Genomic DNA, 26,446 nt, shown 5'->3' with positions numbered 1-26,446 from the left:
CCCCACACCAATACAGCACCCTGTCGCAGCTGCTAGCTTTTTAGATATGCACCTACCTAGCATTTACCATGTCATTTTTGGAAAGAGGGATTGAATTTTGTTTTAAAAAAATTAGACACCTAATTGTGGTGTCTGTTTTTGCACACCTGTTTTATTTGTCCAATTTGACAATCATGCACCCCACACCGATACTGCGGCCTGTAGCCACATTTGGCTTTTTTTATACCTGTACCTTTTGTAATTTTTTGTTTCGGAAATTTTAGCACAGGCTAGGGGCTGAAGAGATTGTTAAAAGTTAAATATATTGTTGTACAAAATATATAATAAAAGAACAAGTAGCAATGGCAATGGATGGAGTAATATATATATATATAAAACATACCACAGCTAAGAATTTGGCAGCCTGTAGCAGCAATAGTGGCACCACCACCACTGGCACCAGCTGTCCGATCAGTAATACTACCAAACATAGCCACAATTGACCTCTTTTGCCTATGTTAAGCTTATTAGTAGGGAGATATTGGAAGGTATAATGGAATTCATCACTTACATCACTTGTGAATGACACAGCAGTGTGATGTTACCTCTGACAGAGACACCTTCAGTTTGAGTCAGTTTCTGCACAGAATGGTCTGTCTGATCACAAATGACTAAGAGGGAGAATTTTTGGACTTTTTATTTTTATTTTAGAAAAGTATGAAATTAATGGGCAGTTGATTAACATTGGGTTACCCATCTGTTTCTACGTGGAGGTCATTTTGACAATACTAAGGCTGTGTTTGTGTTAAAGACCTTGAAAGGGCCTGGATACAGCCTTAGGAGACCTCAGAGTGTTACAGATGTCTTCTCAAGGCAGATACAGGATTTGCAGTATTGTGATTCATGTCTAATCAAATTTTTGTGAAAAATGTGTTGAACTTGGCAAATTTGAAATTCAAAAGATTTGATAATCTCCTACTAATACAGGTGCATCTCGCTAAATTAGAATATCATCAAAAAGTTAATTTATTTCAATTCTTCAATACAAAAAGTAAAACTCATGTATTATATAGAGTTATTACAAACAAAGTGATCTATTTCAAGTGTTTATTTCTGTTAATGTTGATGATTATGGCTTACAGCCAATGAAAACACAAAAGTCATTATCTCAGTAAATTAGAATACTTTATAACAACAGCTTGAAAAATGATTTTAAAATCCGTAATGTTGGCCTACTGAAATGTATGTTCAGTAAATGCCCTCAATACTTGGTCGGGGCTCCTTTTGCATCAATTACTGCATCAATGCGGCGTGGCATGGAGGCGATCAACCTGTGGCGCTGCTGAGGTGTTATGGAAGCCCAGGTTGCTTTGATTGCAGCCTTCAGCTCGTCTGCATTGTTGGGTCTGGTGTCTCTCATCTTCCTCTTGACAATACTCCATAGATTTTCTATGGGGTTAAGGTCAGGCGAGTTTGCTGCCAATCAAGCACCGTGATACTGTTGTTTGTAAACCAGGTATTGGTACTTTTGGCAGTGTAGACAGGGACCAAGTCCTGCTGGAGAATGACATTTCCATCTCCAAAAAGCTTGTCGGCAGAGGGAAGCATGAAGATGACATGGCTCCCCAAACAATCACTGATTGTGGAAACTTCACACTAGACCTCAAGCAGCTTGGATTGTGGCCTCTCCACTCTTCCTCCAGATTCTGGGACCTTGATTTCCAAATGAAAATTGGAACTCTGGGAACTTGTGTAGTGTGTCAATAATTTCCTTCTGGACATCTGTCAAGTCAGCAGTCTACCCCATGATTGTGGAGCCTACAGAAACAGACTAAGGGACCTTTTTAAACGCTTAGGAAGCCTTTGCAGATGGTTTTTGTTAATTATTTTAATTTTCTGACTTTTGTGTTTTCATTGGCTGTAAGCCATAATCATCAACATTAACAGAAATAAACACTTGAAATAGATCACTCTGTTTGTAATGACTCTATATAATATATGTTTCACTTTTTGTTTTGAAGAACTGAAATAAATTAACTTTTTGATGATATTCTAATTTAGTAAGATGCACCTGTATGTGTTTTTGTATAGCCTCCTGACCATGGCTTTACAGCGTGCATAACACCTATTACGAGGTAACGGGTTTGTCTGATTTGGGAGTCTTTATGCTCAGCTGAGTGACAAGGCATTAAAGGGAACCTGTCATTTGTATAATTTAAACTGTCCCCAGGTCACAATTAGTGATGCAATGTGCACCACTAACAGGCTTTTTCCATGAAATTCTCTGCTATACTCATTTGCCAAAACCACTTTATATACTTTTAACTTACTTGCTCATTTAAAGTCATAGGGGTGTTCTTTCCCCTATGCGCACACAGTCAGTGAAGCTGTGAACTGAACACAGCTTCATGACGCACGCGCGGGTGGAGCTGAGCGTCACGACGCACGCGCGGGGACCCCATGGACAATGCGCAACCGCGGCTGAAACCTGTACATTGCGCAAGTACGGATGTCACACACACACTGTACAAGCTGACTAATACTGAAAACTGTGCAAGCACGAACTTTGAGCGCCAGTTGTCAGATTACGTCGTCGCAAACACTCGGACAGAATGCAAATTGAGTGGGTGGTGACCACCATTACTGAATACAGGAAAGAACACCCCTATGACTGAATGAGCAAGTAAGTTATAAGTATATAAAGTGATATGAGGAAATGAGTACAGCAGCAATTTTCATGGAAAAAGCATGTTAGTGGTGCACATTGTATCACTAATTGTAACCTGGGGACAGTTTACATTATACAAATGACAGGTTCCCTTTAAAGGATACCAACTGGAATCGGTGGATGTCAGTTGTACTTAATGGATCCAATTGCTAAGGGTCTATGCACACATGGTAGCAAACAAAGTCCCTTTTGTGTGCCAATGGATGGTGTCTTCACAAAGCAACATATCACTTAGACCCAATGCGTTTAGGTTAAAAAGAAAAGCTCCATTGCACTCTTGGACCTCATTGCGTTTCTCAGAAAGAAAACCATAGTGTCTTGTCAAAAGGGAATATTGACGCGCCCCCTGGGCCATGGGGTACTCGGTGCCGGGCCGGTCGTTGCTAGGGGAGATGTCACAGTGGCGGTGACCCGGTCCGTGACCCAGGGCGGTCAATCCAAAGGGGAATATTTACAGGGGGTTTATAGTTTTTATATACAGTTCGTGACGCCACCTGTGGTATGCAGCTATGTGGAGGCGCCGCTGCGGAGCAGGTCCTCTGGAGCTGGTGTGAATGCAGCAGAGTTGGTTTAGCTCTCCACAATTAGAGCTTAGCTCCAGGGCAGTGTAGATGTTGCTGTTATGAAGTAGCACTCGTGGTGCAGTGTAGTGTAGGGAGTGATGGCGCAGCAGCAATAACTGATGGAGACAGTGGGGTGCAGTGTTCAGGGTTTTACTCACAGTTGTCAAGTTCCTCAGGTTGCACTGTCCAGCTTACAGCCTCCCACGTCGCGCCGCGTTCACCAGGCAGGGGTTCAGCCAACCCTCGGGTACCTCCAGAGTACATAGCGGGACCCCCTTCTGTGTGTTCCTTCTGGCCGTCTCCCAGCACCTCACAACTAGTGTCCCAATCCAGTGACCGCGGACCTTGTCGGGCGACGTCTTCTCTGTCCCCTGGGTCCTCTATGGATACCTTCTTGGTGAGAAAGATGTGGATTGTGGCTGCAGTACCTGAAATACTACAGCCTCCAGTTTTTAGTTGAGACTTGAAGAACTCTGCTAGTTTAGGGACCGGTCCCCTCTCTGCGACCTGACCCCTCCACCGCCTGGCAGATTCGGGAGTACGGGTGGCCTCCAGCACTGCCCGTACCCCTGGGGTCCCTTCTACGTTCCTGGAGCCTTTCCTGCTCCTCTCTCTCTCTCTCTCTCTCTCTCTTCAGTCTGTCCTGGGCCTCTCTCCAGGCCCTCCTCCTGAGCAGAGCTCCTACAGAGCTCCTGCTCCCAACTCTTCCTCTCACTGAAGAACCCTTCTAGATTGTTCCACCCTCTTTTTATATCACTTCCTTTCCTGTGCTCCCCTGAACTATGGTGGGGTGAGTACTAATCACTGAACACTGGAACATCTCACAAGACTTGACATTTAGTTGCTGCTCTGACCCAGGCATGTAGCCATCACAGTTTGACCCTTACCTCTCCGATTTTTACACTTGCCCATTTTTCCTGCTTGCTAAACATCAACTTCAAGATCTCACTGCCCCCTTTATTGCCTAAGATTTTTCAAGACTCGACAGGTTTCATTGTCACAAGACGATCAGTGGTAATCTGTTCACCTGTCAGTGGTTTACTGTTATGACTGGTCACTGTACATTTCTAATTATAGCTAATTTGGAATGGTAACCTGTTCTTGTCTTCATCTGTGACTTTCTTAGAGACGTGAATTTGTTGGTATTTTTTTTGTTTATAGCTGATTAGTTCTCCACCCGCGTATACCGTGAATTCTTCCCTGGAGCAGATTTTACAGAAATAGAAGGATTATATGGCTTTATTCTCCGTGTGACAGTCAGGACAGAGGGTGTGTGTGTAACGTGGCATGGAGCGGTAGCCGTGCTTGTGGTATTGTGCTTCACGCCCCGGCACGCTACATGAAAGTGGAGGTCCTGGCTGTGTGTGCGAACTTTAGATGTGGGGGTGCCCTTTTAGACTGCATGATAATGCCGTTGACTTCGGCTGGCCAGGACCAGATGTGGTGGAGTTCAATGAGGGAGACCGCCACTCAAAAATAAACTGTTACTGAACAATTAAGTGTGAATTATGTACAGCGGATAGCGGGTGTATAACTTCATGGATGTTTCTCTTAAAACATAGAACATCTTCATACACATTCTCTCTTTCCTTCCTAGACTCACTTGATTCTGCCTCAGTTAGCTCCTCTGCCTACACCACAACCCAGCACAGTACTTCGGGAGCTTTCCCCGTCCCTAATAACAGCACTACAGTCCAGTAAGTGAGAGTCATTTACTTCAACCTGCGGTTCTGCGTCCTTTTCCCCTTAGGGGAGCTACTTATGCCACTATGGCCGTCACTTGGCTTCTATGCATACCAACACCTCGGAACCACCGCTCGGGGCACTCTCATCGTCTCACATTCCCTTTTCTGATCTGTTCTGTTACCTCTTTAACTTGCGAACTCAGAACCATCCCGCTAGGCTTTCTGTCCCAGATCCCGTCTCCGGAAAATCACTCACTCATTCTATCACTTTTCCTTGTCTGTAGTCTGGAACACTCTATCTGTTGTCTTGGTCTCACTTCAGGGCCACCCACTTCATGCGGGTCTTCTGACTAATCAGACCGTAGGTCTTCTACTGTTGCAGGCTAGGCCCTATCCGCACTCCTGACAGGAAACTTTCTGTTCCTTCCTTCACTTTAGCCCCTCCCAGTTGGGCTTATTGCAACCGTTAACCCTAACTGTCCCTAGTAACTACCTGCTTCTGGGCAGAGCACAACTCTGTTACTAATAACGCACATCACTAAACACATTGTAACAATACACGTGTCTTCAAGGGGGAAACGTGGGCAACACCTCTACCTCTTTACATTGAATTGTTACAAATGTATATGATATGATAGAGTCACACAATGATATGTAGACTGATAGGCTATCGTTACTGTCTTGTTAATCGTGGCGATACATTGGGACCTTCACGCCCCTAAACCCACAAAAGAGGTGGACTTATATGAATTTACATAAAAGGGGCGATTTTATGTTTTTTTTGGCACATAACAGGGAAATGGTTAAAGGGGTTGTCTAATCTTTTTTCAGGAGAGCACCGTTTCTCTGCCTCAAGACTTCCTACTTGCCAGGAATTGTTGCGCTCCTGACATTGGTGGATACAGACAGAAGAAGTACCCCTGTGCAAGAACAGTATATGGGCCCTTTGCAGCCCAATGAACATGTTTGCACAATTACACTAAATTACGGAGGAAGGAAATGACTAATAAAGGAAGATGCCGCACCTACACCCAGCTGGTCCCTGTACAGGCTAGAAAAGTCCCTAGCTGCACAACTTAAAAACACCTCCTCGGACCTAGACCCCTAAAAGGCCATCGATGGGTTTCTCGTAACTCCTGAGCACACAAATCTTACAAAGGGAAAGGAGAGCGTGCAGGGAGACACCAGGACCCAGGATAAGAAACTAAGCAAGTTGACACAGGATGGACAACGTTAAATACAAAGAACCAAAAACTAAACAGACTATGTGAAAAACCTCCCAGACCCGAAACAGGGAAGAAATTAAAGGGTGCTGGGGAGGATAACTCACAAGCAGACCGCAGGAAAACCAAGATTATTAAAACTAGATAATTGCTAGCTAAGGAGCTGGAACTTCAAACACCCATCAACCTTTAAATATAGCCAGCAGAGAAGACAGGTGCAAGGTGAGTATAAATGGCTCCTCCCAAAATGTTATAGGACAGAACAATATGTGGAAGTGAGAGACACCTGAATAGAAGCAAACCAAGGAACGGAAGGCAAAGACAAGAGCACTATCAGCAGTTGGACAGAGACCACACAGGCTGTGGCTCAGCAGAGAGGGAAACCAACCACGCAGCAAGAGGTCACCAGATCGAGCCCTGAAACCGAGCCATGACGCCAATAGCTAATTAGAATGCACAATTTGACCTGCTTTGGAGATGAAAATGGGCCCCCTTACCTCTTGGGCCCATGTGGAGGTGCACAGGTTGCACTAATGATATGTTTGCTCCTGACTCCTGAAGATTGATGGTTCGCACTAGCAGCATAGCTGTACCGCTGGCCAAAATGTGCTCTTTCCCATGATGAAAGCAGAGGCAGCATCGGTGGAGCACTAAAGCGGACAAGCAATCCGAAAAGCTATATAACAAACTGCATGCATGTGTGTGATCTTTGCCTAGGAAACCAGCTACCTCTGATAGACTGCAGAGGTGGCCAATAATTAACCTAAGCAATGAGCATTAATATATAAAATTAATGTTCATCAATCTATAAAGTTAAAAGTTCCTCCGTTCTTGAATACACAAAGGATTTTTAACAAGAGATAAATTGCAAAGTTGTTTGTTTTTACAAGAACTTTACAATTTTATTCATTTAAAAAAAATAAGACAACCTTTAAAACATCTTGCGACTTGTAATTGAGATGTTGGAAGGCAAAATGCCGCACCACTGCCTCCCGAATCATTGCTTGACTGTGGCTGATATTAGCAGCTCTTTTCATTATATGGGATTTTCTTTATAAGCAGCAGCTTTTAGGCTGAGTGCCCCTTTAATGTGTCTATTTGTGCATTCCCCTGTGCCGTCTCGTGGCTCCTGGTCATTAGTGACATCCCCGGTGCTGTATCTGACGTGATTTATCTGCGGTCCATTACGGCGCGATGAAGCTGTATTTTAGTCACAGAACAGCCCAGCACTGGGAATAATCTGTATTTCTTTCTGTCTATGAATCGATTAGTGCGGATCCAGATTTTAGGGATGATGTATGATCCAGACAGTGTTATTGACTTGGAATTGATTCACTGTGCTGCCAGATGCCGGGGCTTCCACCGAACCAGATACTGTTCAGTTTTTACTTTTAGGGCTCAAATAGAGCAATTTTCTTGCGTTATAGGTTAGTGCTTAACCCTTTAAAGACCGGTCTATTTGGGACCTGCGGGACGTAGTGAATATTTTTTTTCAAAACACTGTCCAAAAGCCATAACTTTTTAATTTTCCCATTGATTAAACTGTATGAGGAATTGTTTTTTTTTTGGGGGGTGGGGCATAATTAATTTATTACCGTAAGCTTAATCCACATTATTTAAAAATAATCTAAAAGAATAGACAAAAAATATCAATTTTGCCATTGTTTTATTTGTACTTATTACATTATAGTAATGCCAAAAATATACACTCATATGCTTTTTTTTACTACTTTTGTACGATAAAAACACTTTATTTTTTTATTTTATTTTGGACATTTTTGTTTTAAAAAAAAAAGCTTTATTTTAGTTTATTTTTTTGTAGTCACAAAAATGTGATCATCTGATCCCTTCTATAATATAGTACATCTTAGAGTAAGAAAGGAATTCATTTCAGACGTTTGTGCTCATCGGTCCGAGATCAGACCATTGATGCATGGACTGGCCGCGGGACTCCTGACCCGAGTGTGACAGCTTCATGTATTTCTAAGAGACCATCACGCTCGAGTTGGGAGGGCCGTAGCCAGTCCATGCATTGCGATCCGATCTCAGACCGATGTGCACGGATGTCTGAATGCGCCCTTAGGTTAATTTCAAATGATCATGTTTTTCATTCTAGTGCTGTCCGTGGCCAAAAACTGAGCTCACTCGGACAACACCCAGAGCAATGTTATTTAATAGGGCCGTTCAGTTTTTTTTTTTTTTCACATGAACCGAATGTCTGCGTGAAAAAAATTCCAGCATGTACTTGTCTCTTCCTTATTTTGGATGAAACTCACTTATTCAAGTCTATGGGTATCCCACTTTTTTTGGGTACCCATAGACAAGCAGTGCAAAATCGCAGAGACATGTCTGATATTGATCTGAGTGTAGGATAAAAATCGGCAAAGCAAGTCTATGGGTCCGGAAAAAAATCTGACAGCACTTGGATGCCATCCTAGTGCTGTCCGGTTTTCATGGATTGCTAGATAGGACAAGATGGAGAAACTTTTTTTTTCTCAACCAAGAAAGACTGATGTAACTTGTCCCAAAGTTTGATGAAACTTGGATGACACTTTGATGAATCTCTAAACAAAGTAATTGATGAAACTAGGACAGTTTTTCTTGTACGTGAAAAAACCTCATGTCTGAAAGAGCCCTTAGGGTGTTGTAGTTCTTGTGAGTGAACCCAAAGAAAGAAACTGATGAAGGATGTGACTAGCTGGACACAAGGCTGTGTCTCTAATTTTCAGTTGTTTCCAAGCTAGTTCCTGGAATGTAGCAGCTATGATGTCCCCCATAAACAACACACAGAGACATGAGGGATTCCTGTTCCTTGTCTCTACCTAGTACATATTCAGAAGCAGCAGGATGGAGAACATTTTGCAACAGTACTGAGCAGTGTAGCTGTGAATGCAGCTAGAAAATAGCAGCATGATCTATTGGTCTAAGGATGCAGTCAGATGGTCATATAAATCAGACCAAGATCAGACTGCAATGCTGGGACTGGCCACAGCGCTTCCCATCCGAGCATGACAGGGGCATCAAAATATATGAAGTTGTCATGCTCGGGTAAGGAGAGCCACGGCCAGTCCGAGTATTGCAGTCTGATCTCTGTCCGATTTATACGGCCGTCTGACTGCACCCTTACTCTGCTCCTACCTCCTCCCTTATTCATATTATTCAATAGGGAGCTGTAACCTGATCCCTCAGTGAGATGTTTTTTTTTTTGCAGACTGAATGATGAGTCCTGGGTGTGGGGAAGAGAAGAAGTGGCTCATGAGTGGAGAAAGAAATACATTTTACTAATAAGCTATATTAATATATTTCCCATATTTCCTCATATTATTTAGTTATCCAAAGTGTGCTGAAATGACAGTCACCATTTAAAGAATAAAAGGTGCCTCTCTTTTATCTTGTGACAGATTAGAATCAGAAAGATCAGATCGTATTTAAGGAATTGTTATCTCAGCGATTCCCTGCTATATACATGTGGGTTATCCAGAGGTGAAACTAACACTGGCCCCTGAACTCCGTATACTGTGTTAGATCAACACTTAAAGAGCGAGGGCTGCAGAATTTTGGGTCAAAAATGTTATTTACTATGGAAAAAGTTCTAACATCTTTCAGCGAGACATTATAAAAATATGTGAAACCGCTGCTGTTGAAACTGACATCTGTCTGTGAGACGGGCTCCAAATTAATGAGGCTCCCGGAGAATAAGGAGAGTTCACATATCAGTGAATGGCAGCAGGAAAGAGCATTGTTTAATCATGTTTTGTGTCAGTGTATCGGAATAGCGTGCCGTAATTGTGCGCCATATGTTCCAGCTTGTGAATTGAGGAATGTGATAAACTAAACAATTCACACACTTTAATGTGATGAATCGGATTCTGCGCCCCTATGCAGTTTTTCTATCTCTTTTAAGCCTTGTCAGGTAGAGGTGGGATAAACCTTTCCTACTGACAATCTGTCTGAAATGCCAGTGAACCAGTTGAACATACAGCGGATTCCTGTGTTTGAAGTTGCCACAGGCTATTAAAAGGTAAAGTACAGAAAAAACAAAACAGAGGAATCCACATAAACAAAAAAACAAACGGTTCTTTTAAGGGTTTACGCTTTATAAATAGATGTTTTCTTACGGCAGGATGAAATATCATTGGTTGGGGGAGAGGTGTTTCTTAAAGAAATAGCAATAGCCACCTTACATTTCCAGTCTTAAAAGGGTTTGTCCACTAGATTTGATTGTAACCCCTGAAGAAGGCTGGGTACAGCCGAAACGCGTTGTGTTTTTAAACAAAATTGTCCACTAGATTTGACTGTGGCCTTATGAAGAAGGTTAGATACAGCTAAAACGCATTGTGTTTTTAAATAAATTTGTCCACTAGATTTGACTGTGACCTCTGAAGAAGGCTGGATACAGGCGAAACTTGTGTTTTTAAATAAATTTGTCCACTAGATTTGACTGTAACCCCTGAAGAAGGCTGGGTACAGCCGAAACGCGTTGTGTTTTTAAACAAAATTGTCCACTAGATTTGACTGTGGCCTTATGAAGAAGGTTAGATACAGCTAAAACGCATCGTGTTTTTAAATAAATTTGTCCACTAGATTTGACTGTGACCTCTGAAGAAGGCTGGATACAGGCGAAACTTGTTGTGTTTTTAAATAAATTTGTCCACTAGATTTGACTGTAACCCCTGAAGAAGGCTGGGTACAGCCGAAACGCGTTGTGTTTTTAAACAAAATTGTCCACTAGATTTGACTGTGGCCTTATGAAGAAGGTTAGATACAGCTAAAACGCATCGTGTTTTTAAATAAATTTGTCCACTAGATTTGACTGTGACCTCTGAAGAAGGCTGGATACAGGCGAAACTTGTTGTGTTTTTAAATAAATTTGTCCACTAGATTTGACTGTGACCCCTGAAGAAGGCTGGGTACAGCCTAAACGCGTTGTGTTTTTAAATAAATTTGTCCAGTAGATTTGACTGTGAACCCTGAAGAAGGCTGGACACAGCCAAAACTCATTGTGTTTTAAAAATAAATTTGTCCACTAGATTTGACTGTGACCTCTGAAGAAGTCTGGGTACAGCCGAAACTTCTTGTATTTTTAAATAAATGTGTCCACTAGATTTGACTGTGACTCCTGAAGAAGGCTTGGTACAGCCGAAACTTGTTGTTGTGTTTTTAAATAAATTTGTCCACTAGATTTGACTGTTACCCATGAAGAAGGCTGGGTACAGTCGAAACGCATTGTGTTTTTAAATAAATGTGTCCACTAGATTTGACTGTGACCCCTGAAGAAGGCTGGGTACAGCCTAAACGCGTTGTGTTTTTAAATAAATTTGTCCACTAGATTTGACTATGACCCCTGAAGAAGGCTGGATACAGCCAAAACTCATTGTGTTTTTAAATAAATTTGTCCACTAGATTTGACTGTTACCCCTGAAGAAGGCTGGGTACAGCCAAAACTCATTGTGTTTTTAAATAAATTTGTCCACTAGATTTGACTGTTACCCCTGAAGAAGGCTGGGTACAGCCGAAACGCGTTGTGTTTTTAAATAAATTTGTCCACTAGATTTGACTGTGACCCCTGAAGAAGGCTGGATACAGCCAAAACTCATTGTGTTTTTAAATAAATTTGTCCACTAGGTTTGACTGTGAACCCTGAGGAAGGCTGGATACTGCCAAAACGCGTTGTGTTTTAAAATCCATTTTTCTTTTCTTTTATTTTTGTCTTCTGGTAATTTTTGGGGTAATTTTTCCTTTTGAGTACATCTGCTATCATAGGAGTGCCCTTCACCTGATATCTTCACCCTCATTATCCACTAGATTTATTAGTTAAATGAAAGAAAACCATCGGCGTTCCTCCATACTGTTGTCCCTTACCGGTCTCTTTACCTCCTTTTCCGATGTGAGGCATAAGATGACCATTGCAGCCAATCAGCAGCTAGCGATTGGGCAGTTTGAATTTAAACAGTTGATACATTTGTTCTGTAGGCAGATAACCCACTGCCAGTTTAGTCTGGTGGTTGCTTATTCCCTTTTCCTTATGGAGTGGTCATTTGTACGGGGATATCAGGAAAGATAGCTGTTCGGCATATAATTTTTTATAGCCGTTTTCACACATTCGTGTTTTGTAGTCTGAATACGGACCAAGGTGAACAAACCAGCCACAGGTCTCCTGACCCGAGCTCAAGAGTCTCATAGAGGACATCCAATTCCATTCTCCTGATTGTTGCAGCCAAAGGTCTGAGTAGTCAGGTGACTGCAGAATGGGACATCACCGATTCCTATCCCGATGCAGACCCCGGGAAAGGCCAGTTCTGTCCATGCGCGGGTTAGAACCTATGAATTTGCATCATTTTGTTATCTTATAACATTTCCTAACCATTTATTTTAGAATTCGGACAACCCCTGCAGTCCATGCCTACTACCCCATAGACATAGTGCAGAGATAGGTCTTCGCTCTACTGACAAATTTACAGGGCAGACCCAGAATTTTAACGAGGGAACGTCATAAAATTACTAATACTGCAATTCCCAAATGCACAAATATGGGTTCATTTTTAGGTTGTTATTATTAACATTTTTTTTGTTAGTACGATACTTAAAGGTCTGCAGGGAGAGGAGACTTTAGTTTCCAGTCTTGAGCTGGGATTAGCGCACTGAGTTACTGTAGAGGAGTGCACTGCCCCGGGGCGCTACAAGGTCGCCGCTGATTTAGTTTGGTATGCTAAGAAGTGAACAAGGGAAAAGGAAGTTAATTACTGTCAAACCATTGTCTATAATTAGATCTCACCAGTAATTCATCATGTGTATTTTTCCCTTACTTGATTGACATTTAGTGTCCTCCAATAAATAGGTTTCGTTATTAATAATCTCTTCTATATAATGTGTTTATTGGATGGAAATTATATTTGGGGCAACAAAAATATTTACTGAGTAATCAAAAAAAAATATTATTAAGAAATGTTTAGTGGTCACTGCAGGTACTACAATGTCTCTCTCTGTTTCAGATCTGAGACCCTGAATAAGGAGCGAAGGGCGAAACGGGAGACGGTGGACGGCGATAATACCGTCAGAACAGGTATTTCAATTTGGAGCACTGGAGGCAAAAAAAACAGTCTTTCATGTCATGCACCACAATTATTTTTTGTTTTATGCAAGAGGTAGTGGCCTATCTGAAAATGGGTGGGAAAAGGGTGTGTCCTAAATTGTCACGCCATGCGCCAAAATGATGCCATAATCAGGCATAACTTAGTTGAACAAAGTAAGACAATTAATAGAGTTGGATTGCAATGGCAACCGATGGGTTATATTGGCTTGCTGAAGACCCCCGTTGCTACCATCTTTGTACTCCTGTGAAGCTCAGCTACAAGGCTGAGCTTGAAAGGGGACAGCAATTTACACTGTATGCTGCAATACTGTAGTATCACCATTTAAAATTCCCTTAGGGGGACTAAAAAGTAGAGTAAAAAAATGTTTTAAAACATATGAATAAAATAAAAAAATATACATAAAAGTTATTTATATATTTAAAACACGACCAAAAAATGGTCAAAACACAAGATTTGTATTTTTCAGTCACTGCAGTCCCCCCCCCAAAAAATGCAATAAAAAGTGATCAAAGGGTCTCTCTCTCCAAGAGAGCTGTCGTCAAACATGTCTGGAGGCAGCTTATCTCCAGAAGAACAAAGCAATCTGCAGTCCGAAGTCAAAGAGGCCAGATCGACATTTACCCCAACGATCAGTTGTTCAGTTCCCCCATACACATTAGACTGTTTGCTGAACCCAACGACAACAGCATTGTGGGTGACATTAGTCAAATGTGTATGGGGGGGTCTTTAGTCTAATGTGTATGTGGGGGTATTTAGTTTAATGTGTATGGGGTCTTTATAGTCTAATGTCTATGGGGGCCTTTAGTCTAATGTGTATGTGGACAGTTAGTCTAATGTGTATGTAGACAGTTAGTCTAATGTGTATGTGGGCCTTTAGTCTAATGTGTATGGGGGACTTTAGTCTAATGTGTATGTGGACAGTTAGTCTAATGTGTATGTGGACAGTTAGTCTAATGTGTATGTAGACAGTTAGTCTAATGTGTATGTAGGCAGTTAGTCTAATGTGTATGTGGACAGTTAGTCTAATCTGCATGTGGACAGTTAGTCTAATGTGTATGTGGACAGTTAGTCTAATGTGTATGTAGACAGTTAGTCTAATGTGTATGTGGACAGTTAGTCTAATGTGTATGTGGACAGTTAGTCTAATGTGTATGTAGACAGTTTGTCTAATGTGTATGTAGACAGTTAGTCTAATGTGTATGTAGACAGTTAGTCTAATGTGTATGTGGACAGTTAGTCTAATGTGTATGTGGACAGTTAGTCTAATGTGTATGTGGACAGTTAGTCTAATGTGTATGTAGACAGTTAGTCTAATGTGTATGTAGACAGTCTAATGTGTATGTGGACAGTTAGTCTAATGTGTATGGATACTGTGACAAAGTCACTGACAAAGTACTGGAGGAGAGATACGTAGCACTGAGATTGTTAGCTCCAGTAATATAAACATAGAAAAAATGCTCCAGTTCACGAAGTGATGAGAAGGGTTAATCAGCCATGTTTATTACTAGGGTGATTAAACACTTGTGGAGAGTGAGAAGTTCAAAGGATAAAATCCCAACCTTTTTGAGCATTTGCTGTGGGGTGGGTCTGGAGGCACAAGCTCTGGAGCTGTATTGTCATGTGAAGGAAACCTAAACCTTTGGTTGTTTGTTCCTGAAGTGGGTGGTTACCCATAGCAACACGGACTGTGCCGTACCGTTATGTTTTGCTTTTCCTGTTAGGCTGGGAAGGCCATGTTTGTTTTGCTAACATTGTCGTGGTTTATGCATCTTATGTGTATGGGGGCCTTTAGTCTAATGTGTATGGGGGCCTTTAGCTTATGTGTATGGGGGCTTTTAGTCTAATGTGTATGGGGGCCTTTAGTCTAATGTGTATGGGGGCCTTTAGCTTATGTGTATGGGGGCCTTTAGTCTAATGTGTATGGGGGCCTTTAGCTTACGTGTATGGGGGACTTTAGTCTAATGTGTATGGGGGCCTTTAGTCTAATGTGTATGTGGGCCTTTAGTCTAATGTATATGGGGGCCTTTAGTCTAATGTGTATGTGGGCCTTTAGTCTAATGTGTATGTGGACAGTTAGTCTAATATGTATGTAGAGAGTTAGTCTAATGTGTATGGGGGCCTTTAGCTTGTGTGTATGGGGGACTTTAGTCTAATGTGTATGGGGGCCTTTAGTCTAATGTGTATGTGGGCCTTTAGTCTAATGTGTATGGGGGCCTTTAGTCTAATGTGTATGGGTGCCTTTAGTCTAATGTGTATGGGGGCCTTTAGTCTAATGTATATGGGGGCCTTTAGCTTATGTGTATGGGGGACTTTAGTCTAATGTGTATGGGGGCCTTTAGCTTATGTGTATGGGGGCCTTTAGTCTAATGTGTATGGGGCCTTTAGTCTAATGTGTATGGGGGCCTTTAGTCTAATGTGTATGGCGGCCTTTAGCTTATGTGTATGGGGGACTTTAGTCTAATGTGCATGGGGCCTTTAGTCCAATGTGTATGGGGGCCTTTAGTCTAATGTGTATGGGGGCCTTTAGTCTAATGTGTATGGGGGCCTTTAGTCTAATGTGTATGTGGACAGTTAGTCTAATGTGTATGTAGACAGTTAGTCTAATGTGTATGTAGACAGTTAGTCTAATGTGTATGTAGACAGTTAGTCTAATGTGTATGTGGACAGTTAGTCTAATGTGTATGTGGACAGTTAGTCTAATGTGTATGTAGACAGTTAGTCTAATATGTATGTAGACAGTTAGTCTAATGTGTATGTGGACAGTTAGTCTAATGTGTATGTGGACAGTTAGTCTAATGTGTATGTATACAGTCTAATGTGTATGTGGACAGTTAGTCTAATGTGTATGGATACTGTGACAAAGTCACTGACAAAGTACTGGAGGAGAGATACGTAGCACTGAGATTGTTAGCTCCAGTAATATAAACATAGAAAAAATGCTCCAGTTCACGAAGTGATGAGAAGGGTTAATCAGCCATGTTTATTACTAGGGTGATTAAACACTTGTGGAGAGTGAGAAGTTCAAAGGATAAAATCCCAACCTTTTTGAGCATTTGCTGTGGGGTGGGTCTGGAGGCACAAGCTCTGGAGCTGTATTGTCATGTGAAGGAAACCTAAACCTTTGGTTGTTTGTTCCTGAAGTGGGTGGTTACCCATAGCAACAAGGACTGTGCCGTACCGTTATGTTTTGTTTTTCCTGTTAGGCTGGGAAGGCCGTGTTTGTTTTGCTAACATTGTCGTGGTTTATGCATCTTATGTGTATGGGGGCCTTTAGTCTAATGTGTATGGGGGTCTTTAGCTTATGTGTATGGGGGCTTTTAGTCTAATGTGTATGGGGGCCTTTAGTCTAATGTGTATGGGGGCCTTTAGCTTATGTGTATGGGGGCCTTTAGTCTAATGTGTATGGGGGCCTTTAGCTTATGTGTATGGGGGACTTTAGTCTAATGTGTATGGGGGCCTTTAGTCTAATGTGTATGTGGGCCTTTAGTCTAATGTATATGGGGGCCTTTAGTCTAATGTGTATGTGGGCCTTTAGTCTAATGTGTATGTGGACAGTTAGTCTAATATGTATGTAGACAGTTAGTCTAATGTGTATGTAGACAGTTAGTCTAATGTGTATGTAGACAGTTAGTCTAATGTGTATGTGGACAGTTAGTCTAATGTGTATGTGGACAGTTAGTCTAATTTGTATGTAGACAGTTAGTCTAATGTGTATGTAGACAGTTAGTCTAATGTGTATGTAGACAGTTAGTCTAATGTGTATGTGGACAGTTAGTCTAATGTGTATGTAGACAGTTAGTCTAATGTGTATGTGAACAGTTAGTCTAATGTGTATGTGGACAGTTAGTCTAATGTGTATGTAGACAGTTAGTCTAATGTGTATGTGGACAGTTAGTCTAATGTGTATGTAGACAGTCTAATGTGTATGTGGACAGTTAGTCTAATGTATATGCAGACAGTTAGTCTAATGTGTATGTGGACAATTAGTCTAATGTGTATGTGGACAGTTAGTCTAATGTGTATGTAGACAGTTAGTCTAATGTGTATGTGGACAGTTAGTCTAATGTGTATGGATACTGTAACAAAGATACTGACAAAGTACTGGAGGAGAGATACGCAGCACTGAGATTGTTAGCTCCAGTAATATAAACATAGAAAAAATGCTCCAGTTCACGAAGTGATGAGAAGGGTTAATCAGCCATGTTTATTACTAGGGTGATTAAACCCTTGTGAAGAGTGAGAAGTTCAAAGGATAAAATCCCAACCTTTTAGAGCATTTGCTGTGGGGTGGGTCTGGAGGCACAAGCTCTGGAGCTGTATTGTCATGTGAAGGAAACCTAAACCTTTGGTTGTTTGTTCCTGAAGTGGGTGGTTACCCATAGCAACACGGACTGTGCCATACCATTATGTTTTGTTTTTCCTGTTATGCTGGGAAGGCCGTGTTTGTTTTGCTAACATTGTCGTGGTTTATGCATCTTATGTGTATGGGGGGCCATTAGTCTAATGTGTATGGGGGCCTTTAGCTTATGTGTATGGGGGCCTTTAGTCTAATGTGTATTGGGGCCTTTAGTCTAATGTGTTAGGGGCCTTTAGTCTAATGTGTATGGGGGCCTTTAGTCTAATGTGTATGGGGCCTTTAGTCTAATGTGTATGGGGGCCTTTAGTCTAATGTGTATTTGGGCCTTTAGCTTATGTGTATGGGGGCCTTTAGTCTAATGTGTATGGGGGCCTTTAGTCTAATGTGTATGGGGGCCTTTAGTCTAATGTGTATGTGGGCCTTTAGTCTAATGTGTATGGGGGCCTTTAGTCTAATGTGTATGGGTGCCTTTAGTCTAATGTGTATGGGGGCCTTTAGTCTAATGTATATGGGGGCCTTTAGCTTATGTGTATGGGGGACTTTAGTCTAATGTGTATGGGGGCCTTTAGCTTATGTGTATGGGGGCCTTTAGTCTAATGTGTATGGGGCCTTTAGTCTAATGTGTATGGGGGCCTTTAGTCTAATGTGTATGGGGGCCTTTAGCTTATGTGTATGGGGGACTTTAGTCTAATGTGTATGGGACCTTTAGTCCAATGTGTATGGGGGCCTTTAGTCTAATGTGTATGGGGGCCTTTAGTCTAATGTGTATGGGGGCCTTTAGTCTAATGTGTATGGGGGCCTTTAGTCTAATGTGTATGTGGACAGTTAGTCTAATGTGTATGTAGACAGTTAGTCTAATGTGTATGTAGACAGTTAGTCTAATGTGTATGTAGACAGTTAGTCTAATGTGTATGTGGACAGTTAGTCTAATGTGTATGTGGACAGTTAGTCTAATGTGTATGTAGACAGTTAGTCTAATATGTATGTAGACAGTTAGTCTAATGTGTATGTGGACAATTAGTCTAATGTGTATGTGGACAGTTAGTCTAATGTGTATGTAGACAGTCTAATGTGTATGTGGACAGTTAGTCTAATGTGTATGGATACTGTGACAAAGTCACTGACAAAGTACTGGAGGAGAGATACGTAGCACTGAGATTGTTAGCTCCAGTAATATAAACATAGAAAAAATGCTCCAGTTCACGAAGTGATGAGAAGGGTTAATCAGCCATGTTTATTACTAGGGTGATTAAACACTTGTGGAGAGTGAGAAGTTCAAAGGATAAAATCCCAACCTTTTAGAGCATTTGCTGTGGGGTGGGTCTGGAGGCACAAGCTCTGGAGCTGTATTGTCATGTGAAGGAAACCTAAACCTTTGGTTGTTTGTTCCTGAAGTGGGTGGTTACCCATAGCAACAAGGACTGTGCCGTACCGTTATGTTTTGTTTTTCCTGTTAGGCTGGGAAGGCCGTGTTTGTTTTGCTAACATTGTCGTGGTTTATGCATCTTATGTGTATGGGGGCCTTTAGTCTAATGTGTATGGGGGTCTTTAGCTTATGTGTATGGGGGCTTTTAGTCTAATGTGTATGGGGGCCTTTAGTCTAATGTGTATGGGGGCCTTTAGCTTATGTGTATGGGGGCCTTTAGTCTAATGTGTATGGGGGCCTTTAGCTTATGTGTATGGGGACTTTAGTCTAATGTGTATGGGGGCCTTTAGTCTAATGTGTATGTGGGCCTTTAGTCTAATGTATATGGGGGCCTTTAGTCTAATGTGTATGTGGGCCTTTAGTCTAATGTGTATGTGGACAGTTAGTCTAATATGTATGTAGACAGTTAGTCTAATGTGTATGTAGACAGTTAGTCTAATGTGTATGTAGACAGTTAGTCTAATGTGTATGTGGACAGTTAGTCTAATGTGTATGTGGACAGTTAGTCTAATTTGTATGTAGACAGTTAGTCTAATGTGTATGTAGACAGTTAGTCTAATGTGTATGTAGACAGTTAGTCTAATGTGTATGTGGACAGTTAGTCTAATGTGTATGTAGACAGTTAGTCTAATGTGTATGTGAACAGTTAGTCTAATGTGTATGTGGACAGTTAGTCTAATGTGTATGTAGACAGTTAGTCTAATGTGTATGTGGACAGTTAGTCTAATGTGTATGTAGACAGTCTAATGTGTATGTGGACAGTTAGTCTAATGTATATGCAGACAGGTAGTCTAATGTGTATGTGGACAATTAGTCTAATGTGTATGTGGACAGTTAGTCTAATGTGTATGTAGACAGTTAGTCTAATGTGTATGTGGACAGTTAGTCTAATGTGTATGGATACTGTAACAAAGATACTGACAAAGTACTGGAGGAGAGATACGCAGCACTGAGATTGTTAGCTCCAGTAATATAAACATAGAAAAAATGCTCCAGTTCACGAAGTGATGAGAAGGGTTAATCAGCCATGTTTATTACTAGGGTGATTAAACCCTTGTGAAGAGTGAGAAGTTCAAAGGATAAAATCCCAACCTTTTAGAGCATTTGCTGTGGGGTGGGTCTGGAGGCACAAGCTCTGGAGCTGTATTGTCATGTGAAGGAAACCTAAACCTTTGGTTGTTTGTTCCTGAAGTGGGTGGTTACCCATAGCAACACGGACTGTGCCATACCATTATGTTTTGTTTTTCCTGTTATGCTGGGAAGGCCGTGTTTGTTTTGCTAACATTGTCGTGGTTTATGCATCTTATGTGTATGGGGGGCCATTAGTCTAATGTGTATGGGGGCCTTTAGCTTATGTGTATGGGGGCCTTTAGTCTAATGTGTATTGGGGCCTTTAGTCTAATGTGTTAGGGGCCTTTAGTCTAATGTGTATGGGGGCCTTTAGTCTAATGTGTATGGGGCCTTTAGTCTAATGTGTATGGGGGCCTTTAGTCTAATGTGTATTTGGGCCTTTAGCTTATGTGTATGGGGGCCTTTAGTCTAATGTGTATGGGGGCCTTTAGTCTAATGTGTATGGGGGCCTTTAGTCTAATGTGTATGTGGGCCTTTAGTCTAATGTGTATGGGGGCCTTTAGTCTAATGTGTATGGGGGCCTTTAGTCTAATGTGTATGGGGGCCTTTAGTCTAATGTTTATGGGGGCCTTTAGTCTAATGTGTATGGGGGTCTTTAGTCCCCATATGGCATTTAGTCTATGTTTATGTTTAGTCTATGGCATTCATGTCTCTGTTATGGGGGCTTTAACAATCACAATCTTTACACTGTATTGTCAGGCAAAGCATATACATGTCTTCCAATATGGTGAAAGTAAAACACTTGGTCCTTCTTGGGGTTGTGTCATCACAGGTAACCTAATTCATTTTAGTGGGAAATAATCTGTATGCCAAAGTTTCAGCATACCCCACCTGCACTTTAGTGCAACGTCTTATATTCTGTAAAGCCGTTGTAAAGTCTGACTACAGACCATTTCCCTGGGAAATAAAATTGGATTGTATGTTATCCGTGCAGCTGTCTGCTCCAGAACAATAGAAGTGAGATTATATAGCATTTCCCATTGATTGTAAAAATCAAGTCCCATCACGTAGATCGTCAGCTCTGTTCCTATTACCAGTGACATGGGACGCAGGAATAAACATAAGGATAAGTCAGCGCTATACATAATAAAGAACACATCTCTACCAATAACCTTTATACTAGTTCAACTCATATTACAGAACTGAGATGGGGGTCTGATCGCTGTGTATAAAGAATGCCGCCATCTATCCGCTGTTCCCCTAAATGAATAACATGCATTGCAGAAAACTTTCTTGACATGATGCATATGGAATTGTAGATCGCCCCCATTACACGAGATGTGTAAAGAGAAGAAGAACATGTTTTCTATTGAAGAAATGAATTTGGGCCCCATATTATACCCAGTTTATCACAAAAGCTCTCTTGTTCTGCAGCTCCCATATTTATTACTACCAGGATAACAGCGGCACGGCTCTCCTCACATCCACCACTCATTACATACCACCGACAGTTCATTTACTATCTGGCATTAAAGGCTCTTCAAGGGGGAAATCCTCTGCCCACCTGGTTGTAACTAACAGAACCGTCTCTGTCTTTATATAATGAAATAGCTGTCAGTAATATATAACATGTCTCCTAGACACACTATATGGAGAAAAGTATTGGGACACGTACACATTACACCTACAGGAGCTTTTATGACCTCCCATTCTACGTCCATAGGCTTTAAAGCGAACCTGTCACCAGGTTTGATCCATATGAGATAAGACCACCACCTTTCAGCCATGATATACAGCATTTTAATATGCTGTATATAAGCCCCCAATCCAGGCTGCAAGACAAGAAAAACACCTTTTATTATACTCATCTGCGGGGCGGTCCAGTCCGAAGGCGTCACTGTCTTGGTCCGGCGCCTCCTTTCTTCTTGCAAAGCCTTCCTCCTTTTAGCTTCGTGGGGATGACGCATCCTACATCATCCACACAGTCTCCCCGGCATCGCGCTCCTGCGCAGGCATAGTACTGTAGGCGCATGAGCAGTAAAAGGCCAAAGAGCCCTGGCGCATGCGCACTGCGGTACGCCTGCGCAGGAGCGCAATGCTGGAGACACTGTGTGGATGACATAGGACGCATCATCCACACGAAGCAGTGCAGGAGAACGGCATTGCAAGAAGAGAGGAGGCACCGGACCATGACAGCGACTCCCATCGGACCAGACCACCCCGTAGGTGAGTATAATAAAAGGTCATTGTCTTGCTGATCGGATTGGGGTCTTATACAGTATTCTAATATGCTGTATATATCAGGGCTGAAAGGTGGTGGCCGTATCTCATATAGGACAAACCTAGTGACAGGTTCCCTTTAACATGGAGTTGGCCATTTTGTATCTATTCTGGAAGACGTTCTACAAGATTTTAAAGGTGTCTGTGGGAATTTTTGCCATTTCATCCAGAAGAGCATTTGTGAGGACAGACCCTGATTTTGGGGAGAGGCCAACCTCACAATCTTCTTTCTAGCTTAACCCAGGAGTTAGATGGGGTTAAGGTCTGGGCTCTGTGCGGCCGATCATGTTCTTTGACATCTGACTCCCCCCAGCCCTGTCTTTATGGACCTTGTGCACTGGGCACAGTCATGGGGAACAGAAAAGGGCCTCCACAAACTGTTCCCACAAAGTTGAACGTGACAGTTGTCCAAAATGTCTTGATTTGCTGAAGTGTTAAAGTGGCTAAAAATTTCAAAGTGTTTGTAAATACCAACAATTTTGCAATTTGCCTCTTATGAAAATTCTTTTCCATTCTCAAGAACGGAGGTATTTTTATTTCAATAGTATATTGCTCATTGCAAACGTTACTGGTTTCCTAGGCAAGGAGCGCAAGCTTGCAAGTTGTTTGCTATACAGCTTGTAAGTGCTACTCCAAAGCGACCTGTGTCGCTGGATCTAGTAGGCTTCAAAACCCCAGAGCTCTTCCAATGCTGCAGAGCTGCCACGGCAAGCAGCATCAGAAAGCAGGCAGCTTGGAGAAGCAATCTGTCAATCTTCAGGCAAACATAGGCCCCTTGCAAGTGAAGCTGGGAGGCAGTGGAGCGGAGCACTCCTGAATATAGGACCTTGCGTGTTTAGGCTCACCCAGTGACATGGATCCTTTCAGCCTCACATCCGGGTGTGCACATGGGCATTGGTGCAGCAAGCAGTAAAGCACTTGGGAAGCGAGGACTTGGCACGCTGGAGTCTTGGGAGCAGGAGGACGAATGCAGTGGAACCCACCAGGAATGGAACACATACCCCTTAATGACCGGCCCAAATTTTTGAAATCTGACCAGTGTCACTTTATGTAGTCATAACTCTAAAATGCTTCAATATATCCCGTTGATTTTGAGATTGTTTTTTTTCGTGCCACATTATACTTTATAATAATGGTAAATTTAGGTTGATGTTTTGTGTTTATTTATAAAAATATCAGAAATGTGACAAAAATGTAAAAAAATTGACAATTTTCAAACTTTGAATGATTATCCCTTTAATCTAGATAGTCATACCACACAAAAACAATAATAAATAACATTTCCCTCAAGTCTGCTTTACATCAGCACCAATTGTAAAATGTTCTTTTATTTTGTTAACATTTTAGAAGGTTTAAAAATGGAGCAGCAATTTTTCATTTTTTTAAAGGAAATTTACAAAACATATTTTTTTAGGGACCTGTTCAGTTTTGAAGTGACTTTGGGGGTCTTATATATTGGAAACCCACAAAAGTGATACCATTTTAAAAACTGCACCCATCAACATATTCAAAATGGCTTTCAGGTGCTTTTCAGGAATTAATGCAAAGCGACATGATAGAAATGAAGAAATATATTTTTACCAGCTAAATGTTGATAACTTCTGAACAGGCCGCTATAGCCGAAAGACTTTAAGGCCGTTATTTGGCCGGGAATTGCCATGGCAAACATCAGGATCACACAATCATGATATCAGGGTGCCGATGGGGTTAAAGAGAGAGCCCCCACACTTTGTTAACCATCTAGATGCTGTAGTCACTATTGACAACAGTATTTAAGGGGTTAGACTGCCATGGTCAGTGCCAACACTGATCGTGGCTGATGCAGCTAGTTGTCAGCTATAGTATACAGCTGATAGCTGCTGGATTGTGACCCATCAGAGGATGCTAGTCTCTTATATCGCAGGTCAGTTTTAAGTCGTATTGGCGGTCATCAAGGGGTTAAAGCACGGAGTGCACAGAGGGTGAAGTACACCAAACGAAAGTCTTGAGACTCAATCCTAAAACACAGTGGGTGTCCCCTAATGGGCCTTATACAGGATTAGAAGGATGATGTCACTGAGCCACGCCGCGCAACCTGCAAAACCCAACGTGGAGCACAACAGAGGGCAGCGGACCGAGGTGAAGGAAGTAGAGCCTAGGATATCCGGGACAGGTGTGTAACATTGTGTCAACATTTCTTTACTTTGAAACTAATGGACCTACAGAGGGGAAAAAAGTATTTTGTCAGCCACCAATTGTGCAAGTTCTACCACTTAAAAAGATGAGAGAGGCCTGTAATTGACATCATAGGTAGACCTCAACTATGAGAGACAAAATGAGAAAACAAATCCTGAAAATCACATTGTCTGATTTGGAAAGAAATTTTTTTCAAATTTTGGTGGAAAATAAGTAGTTGGTCAGTTATAAAAGTTCATCTCAATACTTTGTTCTATATCCTTTGTTGGCAATGACAGAGGTCAAACGTTTTCTGTAAGTCTTCACAAGGTTGGCACACTCTGTTGCTGGTATGTTGGCCCATTCCTTCATGCAGATCTCCTCTAGAGCAGTGATGTTTTTTGGCTGTCGCTGGGCAACACAGGCTTTCAACTCCCTCCAAAGTTTTTCTATAGGGTTTAGATCTGGCGACTGGCTAGGCCACTCCAGGACCTAGAAATGCTTCTTACGAAGCCACTCCTTCATTGCCCTGGCGGTGTGGTTGGGATCATTGTCATGCTGAAAGACCCAGCCACGTTTCATCTTAAATGCCCTTGCTGATGGAAGGAGGTTTGCACTCAAAATCTCACGATACATGGCCTCATTCATTCTTTCATGTACTTGGATCAGTCATCCTGGTCCCTTGGCAGAGAAACAGCCCCAAAGCATGATGTTGCCACCCCCATGCTTCACAGTAGGTATGGTGTTCTTTGGATTCAACTCAGCATTCTTTCTCCTCCAAACACGACGAGTTGTGTTTCTACCAAACAGTTCTACTTTGGTTTCATCTGACCATATGACATTCTCCCAATACTCTTCTGGATCATCCAAATGCTCTCTAGCAAACTTCAGACGGGCCCGGACATGTAATGACTTATGCAGGGGGACATGTCTGGCACTACAGGATCTGAGTCCCTGGTGGCATAGTGTGTTACTGATGATAGCTTGTGTAACATTGGTCCCAGCTCTCTGCAGGTCATTCACTAGGTCCCCCTGTGTGGTTCTGGTATTTTAGCTCACCGTTCTTGAGTTCATTTTGACCCAACGGGGTGAGATCTTGTGTGGAGCCCCAGATCGAGGGAGATTATCAGTGGTCTTGTATGTCTTCCATTTTCTAATTATTGCTCCCACAGTTGATTTCTTCACACCAAGCTGCTTGCCTATTGCAGATTCAGTCTTCCCAGCCTGGTGCAGGGCTACAATTTTGTTTCTGGTGTCCTTCGACAGCTCTTTGGTCTTCACCATAGTGGAGTTTGGAATGTGACTGTTTGAGGTTGCAGACAGGTGTCTTTTATACTGATAACAAGTTCAAACAGGCGCCAGTACTACAGGTAATGAGTGGAGGACAGAGGAGCCTCTTAAAGAAGAAGTTCCAGGTCTGTGAGAGACAGAAATCTTGCTTGTTTGTAATTGACCAAATACTTATTTTCCTCCAAAATGTGAAAAAAAATTCTTTCCAAATCAGACAATGTGATTTTCAGGATTTGTTTTCTCATTTTGTATCTCATAGTTGGGGTCTACCTATGATGTAAATTACAGGCCTCTCTCATCTTTTTAAGTGGGAGAACTTGCACAATTGGTGGCTGACTAAATACTTTTTTCCCCCACTGTAGCTAGCCCCTGGAAAGCAACCCTATAGCATCATCTCTCAACCACCAAACTTTCCAGCTGGCGCAATGCGGTCAGGTAGGTAAAGTTCTCCTGGTGTTCACCAAACCCAAACTCATCCATCAGATGCCAGATAGAGAAGTGTGATCCGTCACTGCATAGAACACGTTTCATCCAGAGTCCAGTGGTGACGGCTTTACACCACTCCATCCGACACTAGACATTGTGCTTGGTGATGT

The 26,446-nt window shown here is 42.0% G+C and overlaps 1 protein-coding gene across 3 annotated transcripts in view; it reads left to right on the top strand.

Moving 5' to 3' along the window:
• The window catches only part of MORN1 (MORN repeat containing 1), a 478,186-nt gene that overhangs the window by 440,679 nt on the left and 11,061 nt on the right, over window positions 1-26,446 (top strand). For all 3 annotated transcript variants that reach the window (XM_073656899.1, XM_073656898.1, XM_073656900.1), the window contains one exon: window positions 13,171-13,241. In XM_073656899.1, coding sequence (XP_073513000.1) covers window positions 13,171-13,241 — 71 coding nt within the window. The remainder of the gene's footprint in view (window positions 1-13,170; window positions 13,242-26,446) is intronic.

The sequence above is a fragment of the Phyllobates terribilis genome, unplaced genomic scaffold (genome assembly GCF_046119375.1).
Source record: "Phyllobates terribilis strain yellow unplaced genomic scaffold, ASM4611937v1 Scaffold_12__6_contigs__length_324123572, whole genome shotgun sequence".
In the NCBI taxonomy this organism is placed as follows: Eukaryota; Metazoa; Chordata; class Amphibia; order Anura; family Dendrobatidae; genus Phyllobates; species Phyllobates terribilis.
The sequence above is the reverse complement of the archived record's forward strand: the minus strand, read 5'-3'. Positions and strand labels throughout refer to the sequence as shown.